Here is a 16,482-nt window from a genome sequence, read left to right on the forward strand (position 1 = left end):
AGCATGCCCATACACCATTGGGGGGTCTTTCCAAAAGGCAACCAGGTTTGTCCAATTTCAATGTCACGATGGCTGCCTACATTGAACACACTTGTTGCTCTCTCAAAGGGTGTACTGTCTGTGGCGCATCTCGTATCTATTCAGTGTTGTTGTGCTCCGTAGATATTTAGTTGGCCCGTTGACAGCACTGGCGTGTTTGTGTACGTCTACCTTGGGACGGTAATATGCTTTCAGACCGCTCACTCTCTAAACATTCCCTATCGGCATCTTTGCCTTTGCGGATGATGTAACCCACCTAGAAGTATGCCTCTGGGAGTGCTGTGTTCAGTAATCTCGGTAGCGCGTTCTGTAAATGCGTAATGCTGTGGTGTGTTAGAGTAGGTAGGTGTATGTTCAACTCCCGGCCCTTCCAGGTGTGTGTGTGTGTGTGTGTGCATGTGTTTCCAGCTGCCTGGGGACACAGTAATGCTTTTATATGCCTCACAACACATACATTCCCTATCGGCGTCTTTGCCTTTGTGGATGATGTCACCCACCTAGAAGTATGCCTCTGAGAGTGCTGTGTTCAGTAATCTCGGTAGCGCGTTCTGTAAATGCATAATGCTGTAGTGTGTTAGAGTAGGTAGGTGTGTGTTCAACTCCCGGCCCTTCCAAGTGTGTGTGTGTGTGTGTGTGTGTGTGTGTGTGTGTGTGTGTGCATGTGTTTCCAGCTGCCTGGGGACACAGCAATGCTTTTAGATGCCTCACAACACATACATTCCCTATCGGCATCTTTGCCTTTGCAGATGATGTCACCCACCTAGACGTATGCCTCTGAAAGTGCTGTGTTCAGTAATCTTGGTAGCATGTTCTGTAAATGCGTACTGCTGTAGTGTGTTAGAGTAGGTAGGTGTGTGTTCAACTCCCGCCCTTCCAAGTGTGTGTGTGTGTGTGTGTGTGTGTGTGTGTGCGTGTGTTTCCAGCTGCCTGGGGACACAGTAATGCTTTTAGATGCCTCACAACACATACATTCCCTATCGGCGTCTTTGCCTTTGCGGATGATGTCACCCACCTAGAAGTATGCCTCTGAGAGTGCTGTGTTCAATAATCTCGGTAGCATGTTCTGTAAATGCGTAATGCTGCAGTGTGTTAGACTAGGTAGGTGTGTGTTCAACTCCCGGCCCTTCCAAGTGTGTGTGTGTGTGTGCGTGTGTTTCCAGCTGCCTGGGGACACAGTAATGCTTTTAGATGCCTCACAACACATACATTCCCTATCGGTGTCTTTGCCTTTGCTGATGATGTCACCCACCTAGAAGTATGCCTCTGAGAGTGCTGTGTTCAGTAATCTTGGTAGCGTGTTCTGTAAATGCGTAATGCTGTAGTGTGTTAGAGTAGGTAGGTGTGTGTTCAACTCCCGGCCCTTCCAGGTGTGTGTGTGTGCGTGTGTTTCCAGCTGCCTGGGGACACAGTAATGCTTTTAGATGCCTCACAACACATACATTCCCTATCGGCATCTTTGCCTTTACGGATGATGTCACCCACCTAGAAGTATGCCTCTGAGAGTGCTGTGTTCAGTAATCTCGGTAGCGTGTTCTGTAAATGCGTAATGCTGTAGTGTGTTAAAGTAGGTAGGTGTGTATTCAACTCCCAGTCCTTCCAAGTGTGTGTGTGTGTGTGTGTGTGTGTGTGTGTGTGTGTGTGTGTGTGTGTGTGTGTGCGTGTGTTTCCAGCTGCCTGGGGACACAGTAATGCTTTTAGATGCCTCACAACACATACATTCCCTATTGGCGTCTTTGCCTTTGCGGATGATGTCACCCACCTAGAAGTATGCCTCTGAGAGTGCTGTGTTCAGTAATCTCGGTGGCGCATTCTGTAAATGCGTAATGCTGTAGTGTGTTAGAGTAGGTAGGTGTGTGTTCAACTCCCGGCCCTTCCAAGTGTGTGTGCATGTGTTTCCAGCTGCCTGGGGACACAGTCATGCTTTTAGATGCCTCACAACACATACATTCCCTATCGGCGTCTTTGCCTTTGCGGATGATGTCACCCACCTAGAAGTATGCCTCTGGGAGTGCTGTGTTCAGTAGTCTCGGTAGCATGTTCTGTAAATGCGTCATGCTGTAGTGTGATAGGGTAGTTAGGTGTAGGTTCGATTCCCAGGCCTGCCAGATGTGTGTGTGTGTGTGTGTGTGCATGCTCCCGTCCGCCTGGGGACTCAGGTTATGCTTTTAGACGCTTCGCAACACAGATGTATCCTGCTGCCGTCTTTGTCTTTGCGGATGTTGACATGCCCTAGTAGAATGCCTGTGTGTCTGCTGTGTTTAGTAGTCTCGGTAGCGTGTTCTGTAAATGCGTCATGCTGTAGTGTGATAGGGTAGTCATGTGTAGGTTCAATTACCAGCCCTGCCACATGTGTGTGTGTGTGTGTGTGTGTGTGTGTGTATGTCTGTATCTCTCTCTCTCTCTATAGATATAGATATATATATATATATATATATATATATATATATATATATATATATAATCTATTTTCTGCCCATAACCCTGGTCTTGCATGGACAGCTGACCGTTTCATGTATCGCATATTTGCATAGCTTTCACATACCAATGGGGTATGTTGCAACTCCCAACATTGTCCATGCAACGTCCGTGTTATGGGCGGTGTTACATGCCCTTACAGGCGTTTGCTGTATATCTTGGCAGATATCTATCCTTGCTGTACTCTCACTGTACTCGTACACGCCGGAGGCTTCATGTATCATGGCCTAGTTTTGATGTGTGCATGTCTATCTGTGCTGTGTGCATGGCTGTGGGTATGTCCCAGTATCATCATTTGTAAAGGTGACAGCCCTAAAGGTTCTTCATGTAGACTGCTGTGTCATTTGACATGTCAGCACATACCTGCGGACAGTACTGCACGTCCTACTGCAGCGCATTTCATACCTTCTGCGTTATCTTGCAGTCGATATTGCTGTTTCCTCACACATGTATCTGTTTCTGTTCATACCACTCCACCTCCTAGAGCAAGTTGCTGGACAAGGCCTTATTTGATAGTGGGACACATAGCGGCAGTATTGACATGTTGCTCTTAGAAACGTAAATAGTTGACACAATAATAGGTTTTGCATTAGTATGGCTTTTCTGTCGGATTTGGTGTCTTACGCACGTTTGTCATTATTTCATGTCTTCAGTTATCATGGAAGTGCCAGAATGTTACTGTTACGTGGAACACACCAAACATATGAGGCAGAACTCTGCACATTCATCGTAAATCTGTACAGTTGCGGAGTATGTGTCTGTAACAAAATATCAACTTTCTGACACCAATACACACACTGTATGGCGGCATCACAGGCCACATGCCATTACATTTATATTGCAGGACACACCCACCCAGACAGTTGTATTCCTCACACAGGCCAACAGCTGCTTATCCACACTAAATTGGTCTATCATGTACCGTATGTGTGCGCCGGTATTTGCGCTTTCCGTCAGTGGCAGAGCTCACGTACGTGTCTGGGGGACTGGACATTGTTACGGTGACACTGCATGACACCCCGAGGGACACATTACATTTGTGTCCATTAACCTTCCACATTGACATTCACAGGGCATACGTTGTCATTCACATTTGTCGGTGTACATGCGTGTGACTTGTACATGTTTTCTCATTTGTCCTGATGTCTTTCTTCTCACCTGTCCACCTAGTATCACTAGTTCTGTACATGTATTTTGGACAGGTTACCTTCATACCCCTAACCTGTACACATTATGGGTAAACGCCCTGACGTTTGACCTTGTTACATTTGTCATAGTGATGTGCCTTTCTGGTAAATTGCTGGCAAGGCATTACAGACTGTGCGGTAGATAATAGTGACTGACATTTCCATTACATGATTAGTAACACTCATAACATCCGTATTCGTGGGTACGCCAGTATTCTCACAACGTTCTGACTTTATCTGGGGTATATCTAATATAGTCCCTATTTGTATTTCATGTACTATGCCTTAGTGCAGCTGTGTTATTCTGGCAGTTTGCCAGTTATGGATACCATCTTGGTCGTACGCATGTCCATCCATGATAAACGCCTACATGACACTGATATAGGGCCCTACATATTGCCAAAATGGTTTCCGCAATATCCAGTGGATAGTTTGCCCCATTATTGAGAATATAGGCGTGTGCTATACCCACATCACTCCCATGGGGCGGGCCTATGAAATCCCTGCCAAACAACACCTAGGCCCATTTCTGCATACCCATGATTCCCATACCTGACAACCCTCTACAGTACCCATTACACATGTTTAATGTGTGTGTTACTGAAGTGTGGAGACACTTATATGCACTCCCCACTCTCCGGATATCAGTTCGTACGTCATACATTCTATCGACACATGTGTCATCACCCTTGCACCTGATACTGTTGCATGTACAGCTAGTTCGTATTTGCTGCGGTCACGTCTTTTGCGTCAATGTCGGTTGACACTACGTATTTCAATTTATGGAGTCCTGCAATGGACACCTATCTGCATGTTTAAAGTGTAGAACTTGCTGGACTGTCACTTTCTGGCCAATGTTTTTGAATGCTGCAGTTTATTCACCTTTCCTGCATGAATGTTTGTCTACCCATATTAGATATTACGTCGCCTATTTATGTACATATGTCATATCTACGGGACATAAGTCTGTTGTGTATACATATATACATGTACAATCCTCATTTCATAACTTGCTTTGGTTTATGTCTGTGGATTATGTGTATACACATATATCTATATCCATACCATACCTTTCCACTATACAGATTGTCGCAGAGTATACAGCTGCTTGCCCCTTTATCTTCGCTGTGTTTTACATAAACCTGTGTCTATCTGGCAATGTAGTGGCATTTCATTTGAGACTTACGGTGGGGATTTCTGGCAAGCAGTTCATGTTACGACTGCATACCCTTCAGAGAATCCATGCTACTGACACACACGTTATTCTATCCACTTTCTATGTTTGTTCTGGTACATATCTGGGGTTTGTCCCTATTTGTACCACTAGTTTGCATGGCTTCGTCCGGTTTCATACTTTACGAGGTTAACGGGTTTGAGCCATGTATAACTAACGTGGGGGAAACAGCATTCATTTACTATGCTGTGAGCGGATCACAGACGCACAGGTGCACTTGCATTTCCTTATTGTGGGTTACGCGCGGGTGCGCATACATATCCTTATTGTGGGTTACATATGTTTACTAAGTCTTTGTGCTTACGTGGGCTTTATTACTTGTGACAGTACCAGTAATTATCTGTAATCCGGTTAACGGACGTTTGCGAAACACACGTTCACCTTTACATATTTAACTATCTGTACAGCACAGATGCATTCATTACACTTTCACATTATATGTGCTGTAGTCGTTGTTCAACCGGGACTGCATTCACGTTGGCCGGATGCTGTAACCAGTATACATTTGGTGTTCTGACTCATTTATATGCATACCCATAGTACATAGCTACATTAACATATGCCTCACCGCTTCACTTATGTCACAGGCATCCATTCTCCTGCTGGGAAAAATGCGGTACTACATGTTACACATTCCCTATTCCCTACTGCTCTGGACCCAAGCTGCATATTTCATCACTGCAGGGATATTCAGAACCCAAAGGCTTATATTCCTGACACATACAGGTCTTTAATTGTCAGGGTGTTCATGTGGTGATCTGGGTTTAGGCTTGTCCGACTGGTGAACGGAACTGCCCTGACCGTGTTCAAATGTCAGACAAAGCACATGGACAGGGATTGTCCATTTTAAACATTTAATCTGTTTACAGACACAGGTGTTTGGGCACCTGTCAGCAGCTTATGATGTTGGCAATACATAATATGGGTGGGGATGGTTACGATACATAATCCACGGTGAGTGGTGTTCCCATTCACATTTGACTATTTCCTGTATTCATTCTTACGAGGGTTATTATTTTGCACATGACGTAACTATGAATTAACTACGGGTATGCAGTAGTACAGTCAACATATGTGATGGTTCATTACAGTATATATGTACGGACCTCTGTAATACTGGTGACTACCCCACATCCTTCACAACATTTCCTGCTTATGTACATACTATTATTCAGTGAACTTTCGAAGCTTGTGAGAGCAGTAATTACATCTGTCCCTATTTGTCCACCCATCCTTTTAGGCTTTGTCCAGGTTTTGTTGCTGTAATAGGTTGAGAGGTGGTGTCGGTATGTGATTGAGTTGAATATATACTGTCGATAATTCAGTGGGGAGTAGGGTTACCACTTGTTCCTCTTTGCGAGGGGAGGTCCCAATTTGGACAGTTGTGTCCTGCGACGACACCTAAGACATGGCATATGTCCTGTGATTTTAAGACAATAATATATTTCTTATTTTCTGTACTAGTTGCATGATACAGGTATTTTGTATCTGGTACACATAACTATTATTTGGGATAACATAAGCTATTCAAATGCTATGGCATAAGCTATTATCTTGGCATACACGTGTAATTCTGTCCTCTGCACTGGCCGGGGGTATGTTTTATCCTGCAAATTCTCACATTTCTACAAGGGATGTCCCACCTTGGCCATCTGAACAGGTGGCAACCCTAGTGGGGTGACCTGCATGGTGGACAGCTGTTCCACCCTGCGTAGTATGAATTGCATGTCTGTGTAGAAAATGAACAGTGCCGTGACTACACATACATGTTTTGTCCAGATGTGTACAGTAATGGACACCGTGGCGTGTAAACAACTCTGAGGTTTCAACAGGTTACTTATCCCACGCGTGATGTAGACACATTTTGCCGTAACATTAACGCGCGGGCATTTGGATTTACGTACCTGTGATGGGATGTTTACAATCGTGGGATACATATTTGCAATCCTGACACTGCCTAGGACGATACTTCCTACTACATATGGGGAATACTCGCTATGTACAGGTGTACGGATGCGCAAGGCTGGTAGCTGGATTTGGTGGACATTCGGACATGGGTGCGGGTTATGTGCTATACTGGGGTTGTTGCATATTGCATTTGCATGCATGGGTTCAACTTTTGGATATCCCGGTTCCACATATAGCATCCTATGTGTATGTGACGGTTACGTTCCTGTTCATGTGTATAGCACATTTTAATATACATATGTTTGTGTGTGTTTGGTATACAATTTGGACTGTCAGGTTTCTTTATGGTTGTTATATAGCCACAACTGCCTTGCTGTGTACTATCACTACCACTGTGGGACTGCTGGTGACCATACCCATGGGGCTAGACGTGTGTATTGGCGGCGCTGACATGATGCGCTTCACTTCCACTGGGTATAACTTCTGACAGTGCAGTACATTACGGACACACGATTTTAAATATCATTTGTTCCATGGACGGAAACTTATATTATGTTGCGTGCATTTCTGTTTGGTTCTCCATTTTGTGTGGCTGGGAACTGTCTTGCATGCTTTGCATACGTTTCATTATCCACGGACACTGTTAGGTGCGATTACTATTGCAGGCAGGCTATAATATTCAGCAGTTTAGGTTGCTCATCGCCAGCCGACATTGACACGCCTCTGGGCGCAGCTTAGTAATGCCCCATGCACTCGCGCACGTGTCCTATGCACTTGGATGTGGTAGCGGCGCACCTTCATTAATATGCATATGGCGTTACTACACCATTTATATGCCGCACGGCCGGCGCAGGCCTTACACCGGCCTTGCGCCGAGCTTCATGAATCCGGGGGTTTATTTAGAAATTATTCAAGTAAATTAGGCAAAGTATACTGAAAAAGTGCAGATAAGGTTAAGAAGAGCAAGAACAGTGTTAAGCACTTAATGCATTACAGCAGGATCATAGAAGCACTAGTTATTACAGGCAAGGAGAAGGGAGGAATATTCAACAAATCCTTGCTTTCAGAGTCTCTATGTCATGGTGTCTGCTGTTGCAACCCCTGGACTCTGCACTCTAGACTTATTAATGGTCTCTCTATTAGCTCTCAGGTCAGACTACTTTAACAGTATACAGAGAATGGCATGGCCTGAAATATCCATATGTGTTGAGATCTCAAGTTAGCTGCAGGATAACTGAGGTGTGCAGAGTAAGATTTTTGGAAAGATTTATTTTGTGGCTCCTGTGCAGAGTGCATCAAGATAAACTGTCAGGCTAGAGCACTTTTAAGTGCTCCCTTGGATTAGAAAACATAAATTGCAAACTCACTGAATTCCATATGTATGCACATTATTTCTAATGTTTTCTGATTTAGTTTTTGGTAAAGACTGCTTTTTGCTCATACACTGTTTTCTAATGAATTTTTTTAAATCTGTATTTGGAGTTACTGACCCTGAAACTACTAGAAATCTTGACATAAAGCCTTGAAAGGAGCTTACAGAATAGCCTGAACTCTTTCCCTTTCTCTATATCTGTTCTGTCAGAAATGTACCAGCTTTCTCATCTCTGCCCTGCAGCCCAGTTAATATATTTGAATGGACCTTGAACTTTCTGCAGTCCTGCATCAATGATTTTTTAATGGCAAACCTGGACTCTAGACACCCTTAAATTTCACACATTTCAAATGAAACTGTATCAGGGCTATGCTGAGTGTGATGAACCCTGAATTATATGTAAGCATCACTGTTTAGTGTAACCTGCAGAACTACGGAGGACCTATTCCATCTGTTCGAAATTAAATCCCTAAAAGTCTTTCTATTTTTTTCCCACTGTTCACTGCGGATTGTACAGTCGAGACATACAGCTTAGCTTTTTTCTCTCCTGATTGTCTGCTATTGCTTTGTGCTGTGCTTTGAAGACATTCAGCTTGGATAACTTAGCGTCTGCTTAAGATTATTGAAGCTAAATGCATCACACTTATAGATAATGCCTGGTAAACCACTGTAATGCATATGGAGTGTCATTTGAATATACATTTTTGCAGAGAAGGTGACACACCCTTAAATGTGCCATTATTCAGATGAGATGTTAAACCAAGGCTGCATCTACCTGAGATGGTGGTAGCTCAGGTGGATGCTAAAGTTCCTATGGCACTTAAAGAAGAGAAGGGGAAGTTCCCTCGTGCCTATCCCCTAGTTAGTATGAATACCACCTCACATGTTCCCTGAAAAGAAGCCATTTATATAGTGGAACTTAATTGGTCAACAAAGTATAAATAAATTAAACAAATGTTACTTCTGGCTATATAATTATTTAGTAAGTGCTTATTTTTTGTTACATTATTTAAGTTATGTGTGACACTTTAGTGCAGTGCATCAATGTAAGCTACCTGACATTGGGCTGTTAAATGTTCCATTGAGATGCTTTGACTGAATCAATCTGATCACCTTCATTCTGCACAGAGCAGGTGACTTGTCTTTGTTGGTGCCTGACCCACCAGCCACTGCCCTCTTACTTTATTAAATATTGTTTGCTTCGCTGAACAAGGAAGGGTATTCAAGCATCTCACCCACCAACAGGTGGAAATGTTTGTCTGGTCCTTTTGCTAGGATGATATTTATTATGATTTTAACTTCTTGGTACCCTCCCCTACCTTAGCTCTTTCACTGCTTGTCTACTTTCTTCCACTTTCTGCAGACTTATATTAACTCCCACTCCCGCTAGGGAATTCTGAATCTTACCTACATCCTGAAGAGCTGCACTTCACCTTAGTTTTTACAGCTTCACAGAATTATTGGTTCTTACTATCGCACTTGCTTTAAGCTACCAAAAAGCTTTATATAATGTGAATTGTGTCATGGATGAGCATTTTTACATTTGAGGGTAGAATTTTTTGAAGATTTTTTTTCAGTTCTTTCTGTGCTTTTAATTGTGCCTTTTAAATAGAGAGGATTGGTTCTTTCTGTTTTATTATTAAAGTTCTTTAACATGTCCTGATTATTTCAGATGCCATTTCATATGGCATTCTATGTAGATTAGGCGATTACTTTTATATGTGTTACTGTTTTAATGTTTAATGGCTTTTCTTTGTGTCAGAATATTATGTTGTATTTTACCATATGTATTGTGTAGAGAGTATTTTTTTTGAGGGGGGGGGTAGTGTGTAGCAATTCCTGTTTAAATGTGTATTTTTTCTGAAGTTTTTTTTTGTTGTTTTGTTTTATTTTAAAGGTTTTGAACTTTGGGCAGTATTATACGAGCATGTATGCATGTGTGTGTATGTATATATGTATATATATATATATATATATATATATATATATATGTATATATATATATTTTTTATATAAATATATGCATACATACACATATGTGTGTGTGTGTGTGTGTGTCACACACACACACACACACACACACACACACACACACACATGCACGCACATATATGGGTGTATTACTAAACATTGAATTACAAACCTTGAATGGCTAACAATTGATCCTGAAAGACTGAAGGATAAAATACTGAAAAAACAAAACTCCTATTGTTTTTGCAGGTGGGCAAGTCCCCCCGCACCCCACCTACCCCTGCTAATTTTATATACTATCTCTGAGATCGCTCTACAGTGGAGCAAGGGCAAATTACTCAATCCCCACTGTGCACAATCTTGCACGGACTTAACACTGGCATAACTGATCAAATGTTTCAATCACTTCTGCTGGTGTTAAACATGTTAGATATTATGAACGTTCTGTTATATGGAGTGCTGTCATGTGTGGATGTGCGTGTGTGTGTGTGTGTGTGTGTGTGTGTGTGTGTGTGTGTGTGTGTGTGTGTGTGTGTGTGTGTGTGTGTGTGTGTGTGTGTGTGTGTGTGTGTGTGTGCGTGTGTGTGTGTGCACGCTTAGTGGGGTTACTACTATTGACTTGCTTTGTTATTGCATAGTTATTGGGTCCATTTGCTGATGGCATGGTTAGCCTGCTAAACTGCTGAAGAAGTAAATATAAATAAACACTTGATAATGGGGGTCGTATGGTCATAAAGGTAATTGTACTTAAGGCTAATATAAATCCTGACTACATGGAATCAAAATAGACTTAAAACATTCACTTGATTATGAAAGAATTACTCATCACCATATCATTCAGACTTTGTCAGCCTTTTGAAATGTAATCTTAAACAGGGAAATAATGCTCCTACATGAATGCACCCTGGTGTCTGTGTTTATAATGCTGAATATGCACATGTCTTTGAACACATGTAATTAATAACCTGGTTCACCAATACACAAAGCAGAACATTATGCCAGTGCCTGACATGCTAGCTTCCCAGAATTGCAGTTATGCAGCATTCAAACACTACCACCATTAGGTTCTGCAGCAACAATGTTCCCCTAGCTAAAACAAATGTTGGGGACCCCATATCCTAGGACTTGGTGCTGGTGGTATTTTTAGCTGCAAACCCTCAAATCTCTAGGTGGTATACTATGCCATGAGTGTAACGTTTTAATATCAATGGTCTGTTAAGTATTCTGTTCCAGGAACAGTAGAAATAAATGATGATTCATTAAATATGAAAAAGCAAAATATAATCATTAAGTGATAAGGCAGAAGGGTTAAGTACTATGGTTCATTTTAGGCTTGACTCTGGTATTGGTATGTATTACCATCCTATGTTTCAACTATTCAGAATTTTGTAGATTGTCCAGATTTTGTCTGATATTTTTGGTCAGTCCCTTCTAAAATCTGTGTCTTTTTGCACTTTGCAGACTTATATGATCTCCAGTTTTGAAAATGCGGGCTTTACGCTGGAGCCTCATAATATTTTCTAGGTCTATGCAAGTCTATGGCATACATTTTGTGTTCTTTGTGACACATATCTGCTTTTGTAGCTGTTACAGAGAGGTCTAATACAATGGTTCCTAATATACATTCCCCCCAGTAGTTGTATGTTTTATCAAGCATTTTAATTCACTGTTAAATGGATACCTTTTCAGCACTAAATCAAATCACTGGAATTTGGTATATAATGTAAGGGAGTATATAGAATGCAGCCCAATATGGCCCTGGAACAAACTGTTCCCCCGGAAGAAATTCCTTCACGAAAGAAGAGTGTCTGTAACTTGAACCACAGTCACTTTCTCTCTATATGTAACTATTTATGAGGTGCTACATATCAGCCATTACATGCAGCAAACGTTCATATTTGTCTCAAGAGAAGAAATAACATCTTTACTGGCTACTGATAATTTACAACAGGAGATTGCAGTATTGAGCTCCTAGTAACTATGTTAAACAGCTGTAAACTTGACTCATCCTTTCATCTCTTGTAAAACAACTTAAAGCCATATATTTCTGGGTCACAACTGATCACAGGGTGTGTGTATCAAGATGACTGAAACATCGGTAGCATGCTTATATTTACACAAAGAGAATGGTTTTCATCTTTTATGGCAATGTATAATGCGTAATCTGCCTTATAACTGCACTCGCTTACATCCACATGTTAATACCAGGTGTTAGATTCTAAAAAAAAACCCTGCATTCAGTTCTGTTCATGGTATTCATCATTTCATTTATTTTATAACATCTGCAAGACTTTAGTAAGAGAACTGTTACCTTACTGTCAAGAAATGCAGACTCTGATAAATAAATACCTCCAAACTTACTAGTTGAGTTGCACCGAGTCCTGTGGCAGGTGGATTTAATGGGATGACAGAATACATTGCTGTTTTTTTCAAAGGTGGTGGTCTCTTTTTGGCATCCTTTCATTTTTTCCTGCAGAGGCAAAAATGCTAATTTTAGTGTATGCTCTAATTACATGTTTAGGAGTCTGCATTCACTTTTCAGTGTGTTTGTGGTAAATATTCCCAATACAGTTGGAAGTACCTGTATATCTACTTGGTTTCAGTGGTCTGCCACTGCAGGAAATGTGGGACCCTCAAAACAACCATTAGACTATTACAGTATGTCTATGCATCTCTGGGGAAATGTAAACCACACATATTCCTGTCTAAAAGAATACTACTGCACTTAGGAATAATACAACAAACTGTAAGATATCATTGTCTGCCAGTCCAAACAGACTAAGACGTACATATTTTGTTGTTTTTTGTGGTTTACTGAAATGTTTTATGAAACATCTTATTTAAATTGAGCCAGCATTCTTGCCTAATAATCTACATAACCTTTACCAGCTGAGCATTCTGTGTTGGTAGTTATGTAAGCTTCATTTCTGAAAACACTAAAAATTACTTTAATGTGTTGCTGTCCAAACTGTTGCAAATATCATCAGTCTGTGATGGAAGGTATATATTATATGTATGCTGTATTTTTTAATGTTTTCTGCAGAATTACTATGTATTAAACAGAATAATAGCAACACACCAGAACACATGCTATAGCAAGAAAAAGCTGGCAATAAAACTTAATTTCTAAACATTTATTTACACGGTACTTATGTATATTTAGTTAGCCTCAAATAAGTTAGTAATTAAGAAATTCTCATGCACAAAATGAATAATTTTGCTGTGTCATTGCTCCCCATTAAAGACTAAAAACTCAGTATTACTTCAGCAATTTAAGCTCTGCTCTGCTAAGTAGCCTAGTATATTACTTACATGGCTATTTTAGTATCGCCATAAATTTACATGCACTTATCTGTATCGAAATCTTTTGTTGACAAAAGTTCAGAATGTAGGCATTTATCTTATCTGGCATGTTTCTTTAATCTGGGTTCCTACTACATAACCTTTATTGATGTGCAAATGGCTTAGAAGGTGCCACACTTTCTTTTGATACTAAGAAGGTAAGAAGCTATCTGGTTCTATTCACGTACAGGGCACTTGACTTCATGAGGACTTTACTAGGTTCCTCAGGTACCATCCATCCTTTATTCTTCAGATGAGACATTAAATGACCTGATGTCCCTTCCTTCTGAACCGGTTATAATCCATGTGAATGTTGAAGATCGCCTAGTATTTTCAAAAATTTCTCAAAAGTCTTGATCATATTTCTTGATCATATTTCTTATATTTATTGTACAGTGCTCTGCGGATCTCTTGAAACATGGTCATATACTCAGTAGGCTACCTTTTCCAAAGAATAAAGTAAATGAGAAAGTCTCATGTTAATGTTTTAATAACATGTTGACATTTGAATGAAACGTCTATCATGATAAGATGCTCACTATGAAAAATGGGCCCTCAATGTAATTGTGTTAAGAGACTATACATGTGGTTTGTAAATAGTCCTAGGTTCCTATTCATAAATACAAATTCTCTTGTCTGTAACCTACTAACCTTACTGTTATTTTTTCACACATCCCTCTCCTATATTTCATATCAGCCCTTTCCTTCTATTGCTATGATAACTATGGACCAGCACAAATTCACTGGCTGCTGTAAATTTAAAGTGGGGACCGCATCTCAATTGACATGACTGTCTGCTATACTAGCACCAGTCACATACAAGTTCCGTGGCTCCATTTTAATAGCCTTGCAAAATTAGAGTTGTTACACTTGTTAACTCTATCTATGTGCAGTCATTAGCAAACAAATAAAATGAACTCTTGGGAATTAAATATAACATGGCAATTGTATGTCTCACTTCTTAGATATGACCATTCACTTTTTATGTTTTTACGATGAAAGATGAAAAAATAATCAAAAATACAACATGCCGTTTTTACTGCTCATCCTTTCCTCTCTCAGCTGAGGACCAATGTTTTGTCTTGTCTTGCCTACTTTTGGCTAAGTCTCTTAACTTCTTGAGTTACTTCACAATTGGCATCTGCATAATGGTACAATGGTCCCAATCATATGTGATTTTTCTGCTGTCCAGTCACTTGAACTCTGCTGGGTTTGGTGTGCTCTCCACTTTTCTTTACACTTTATTCACTGGCCTCTCTATTTTAGCCCAGTTCTATATTCTTCTATTGCAGACCAATGCTAGTTACTGCAGTGATGAGTGTGCTGTTGTCCTTTCCCTGTGGATGCATGGCTTGGATTATGCTTTCCCCTCTAGTGCTATTATTAGAGTGCCAGTTTATCTCACACCCAATACATTAAATACATACTTTCTTTTGAATCTTGTAATAAGTTGCCCTTTCTTCAGCTGAGTATCTGACCCCTACAACTATCCTCCCAGATCACCCTTGAAACATGTACTGCATTCCAATCTTTTTCTCTGTAAAACTAAGCAGCTCTGTAGAAACATTGCAAACAGCAACCTGTAACCTGCCTGATAAAAATAACCTATAATATAAAAACAATATCTTACATTAGATTTTGATTATACTGCTGATGAATAAACATTTTGTACATTATCTATAGCTCAGGACCTGACTCTTTTCTCTTGGGACTATCCCCATTCTGCTCAGCCTTGCTACAAGCGGTTTCTCTACACACTCCACCCACTCCCATATCATTAAATCTATTGACAAAAGAATATTACCTGACCTACCCAGCATCCATATCTTAAACTCTATTGGCCAAAACCTATCACCTGATACTTCACTACCCTTACCAGCCAGTATAGCCAACCAATTAATTACAAATCAGAAAACAACAATCTTTTCCCCATCCTCCTCCTATTAACATCCCTAGCCAATAGGTGCATCCCAATATTTTGTTGTAGTTTTCTTCCTCCCATTTCCTTGCTGTACTGTTCTATACAACTGTTTCATACCTCCCATCATGCCTATATATCTGCTTCCCCTACTAGGAACTTTAACTACCCTAAGCCAATTAACTACTTATGAATCATGCCCTACTTACACTCAAACCAAGTCCTCTACACAAAAGCCTACTTAACCCCATCTACAGATACAGCTCCCTAATCTATGCATCTCTTTTCATTATAGACAAAATCCTACTCAAAAAATGTACATCACTAACCTACACCAAATACAAAATCCCACACTCCAGTGCAAAAAAAAAAAGAAGTACCAAAGCTACTTCTCCATAACCTCAAAAACTCCACAGCCCACCCCAGTAAACTAAAAGAAAGCGGAAATGTACAACCCAACACTCGCCCAACAGTATCTTTACCTAAACAAACCTAACACCCAACCCACTCAACCCCCCTGCATAAATACTCCCCCTCCTCAGTAATCCTCTAAAACATAACAAACCCCAGTTTCTTTCTCCAGACTAAAAATATATAACCTCCACACTTGAAGCATTTGTAATAAGTTTCAGACCTTCATGCATGGACTGAATGCCATCAACCCCACATCCTAGTTATCTCTGAAAACTGATTAACACTTAAAATTAAAGATGAAGCAATCTTTCCTCTCAGTTTCACCATCATGAGGAAAGAACAAATAGGTAAACGGCCTGCAGCTGTGGCTATCATCTTTCAAGCCACCTTAAAAATCCATACCCGCCACCCAACTATTTAACAATACAGCAGTGAAGAAATACTAACAGCCAAACTCTACCTAAACAATCAGAAATCCATAATTGTTGCAGCCACCTCCATTCCTCATTCCCCATCCCCCCAAAAATGCCAAGACTACCAAAGACAACCTTAGCCACTTATCATCTACTTTCAACAAAGAAACCATCCTGCTTGGTGACCATAACATAGATTGTATCTCTAA

General features: G+C 40.7%; 1 protein-coding gene across 1 annotated transcript in view; it reads right to left on the reverse strand.

Moving 5' to 3' along the window:
- Positions 1-16,482, reverse strand: part of IL16 (interleukin 16) — a 769,621-nt gene that overhangs the window by 648,698 nt on the left and 104,441 nt on the right. The window contains exon 6 of the mRNA XM_044077894.1: positions 12,548-12,656. Within this exon, the coding sequence (XP_043933829.1) occupies positions 12,548-12,656 (109 nt within the window). The remainder of the gene's footprint in view (positions 1-12,547; positions 12,657-16,482) is intronic.

Source organism: Protopterus annectens, chromosome 7.part0, assembly GCF_019279795.1.
Source record: "Protopterus annectens isolate FY-2018-M chromosome 7.part0, PAN1.0, whole genome shotgun sequence".
In the NCBI taxonomy this organism is placed as follows: Eukaryota; Metazoa; Chordata; order Ceratodontiformes; family Protopteridae; genus Protopterus; species Protopterus annectens.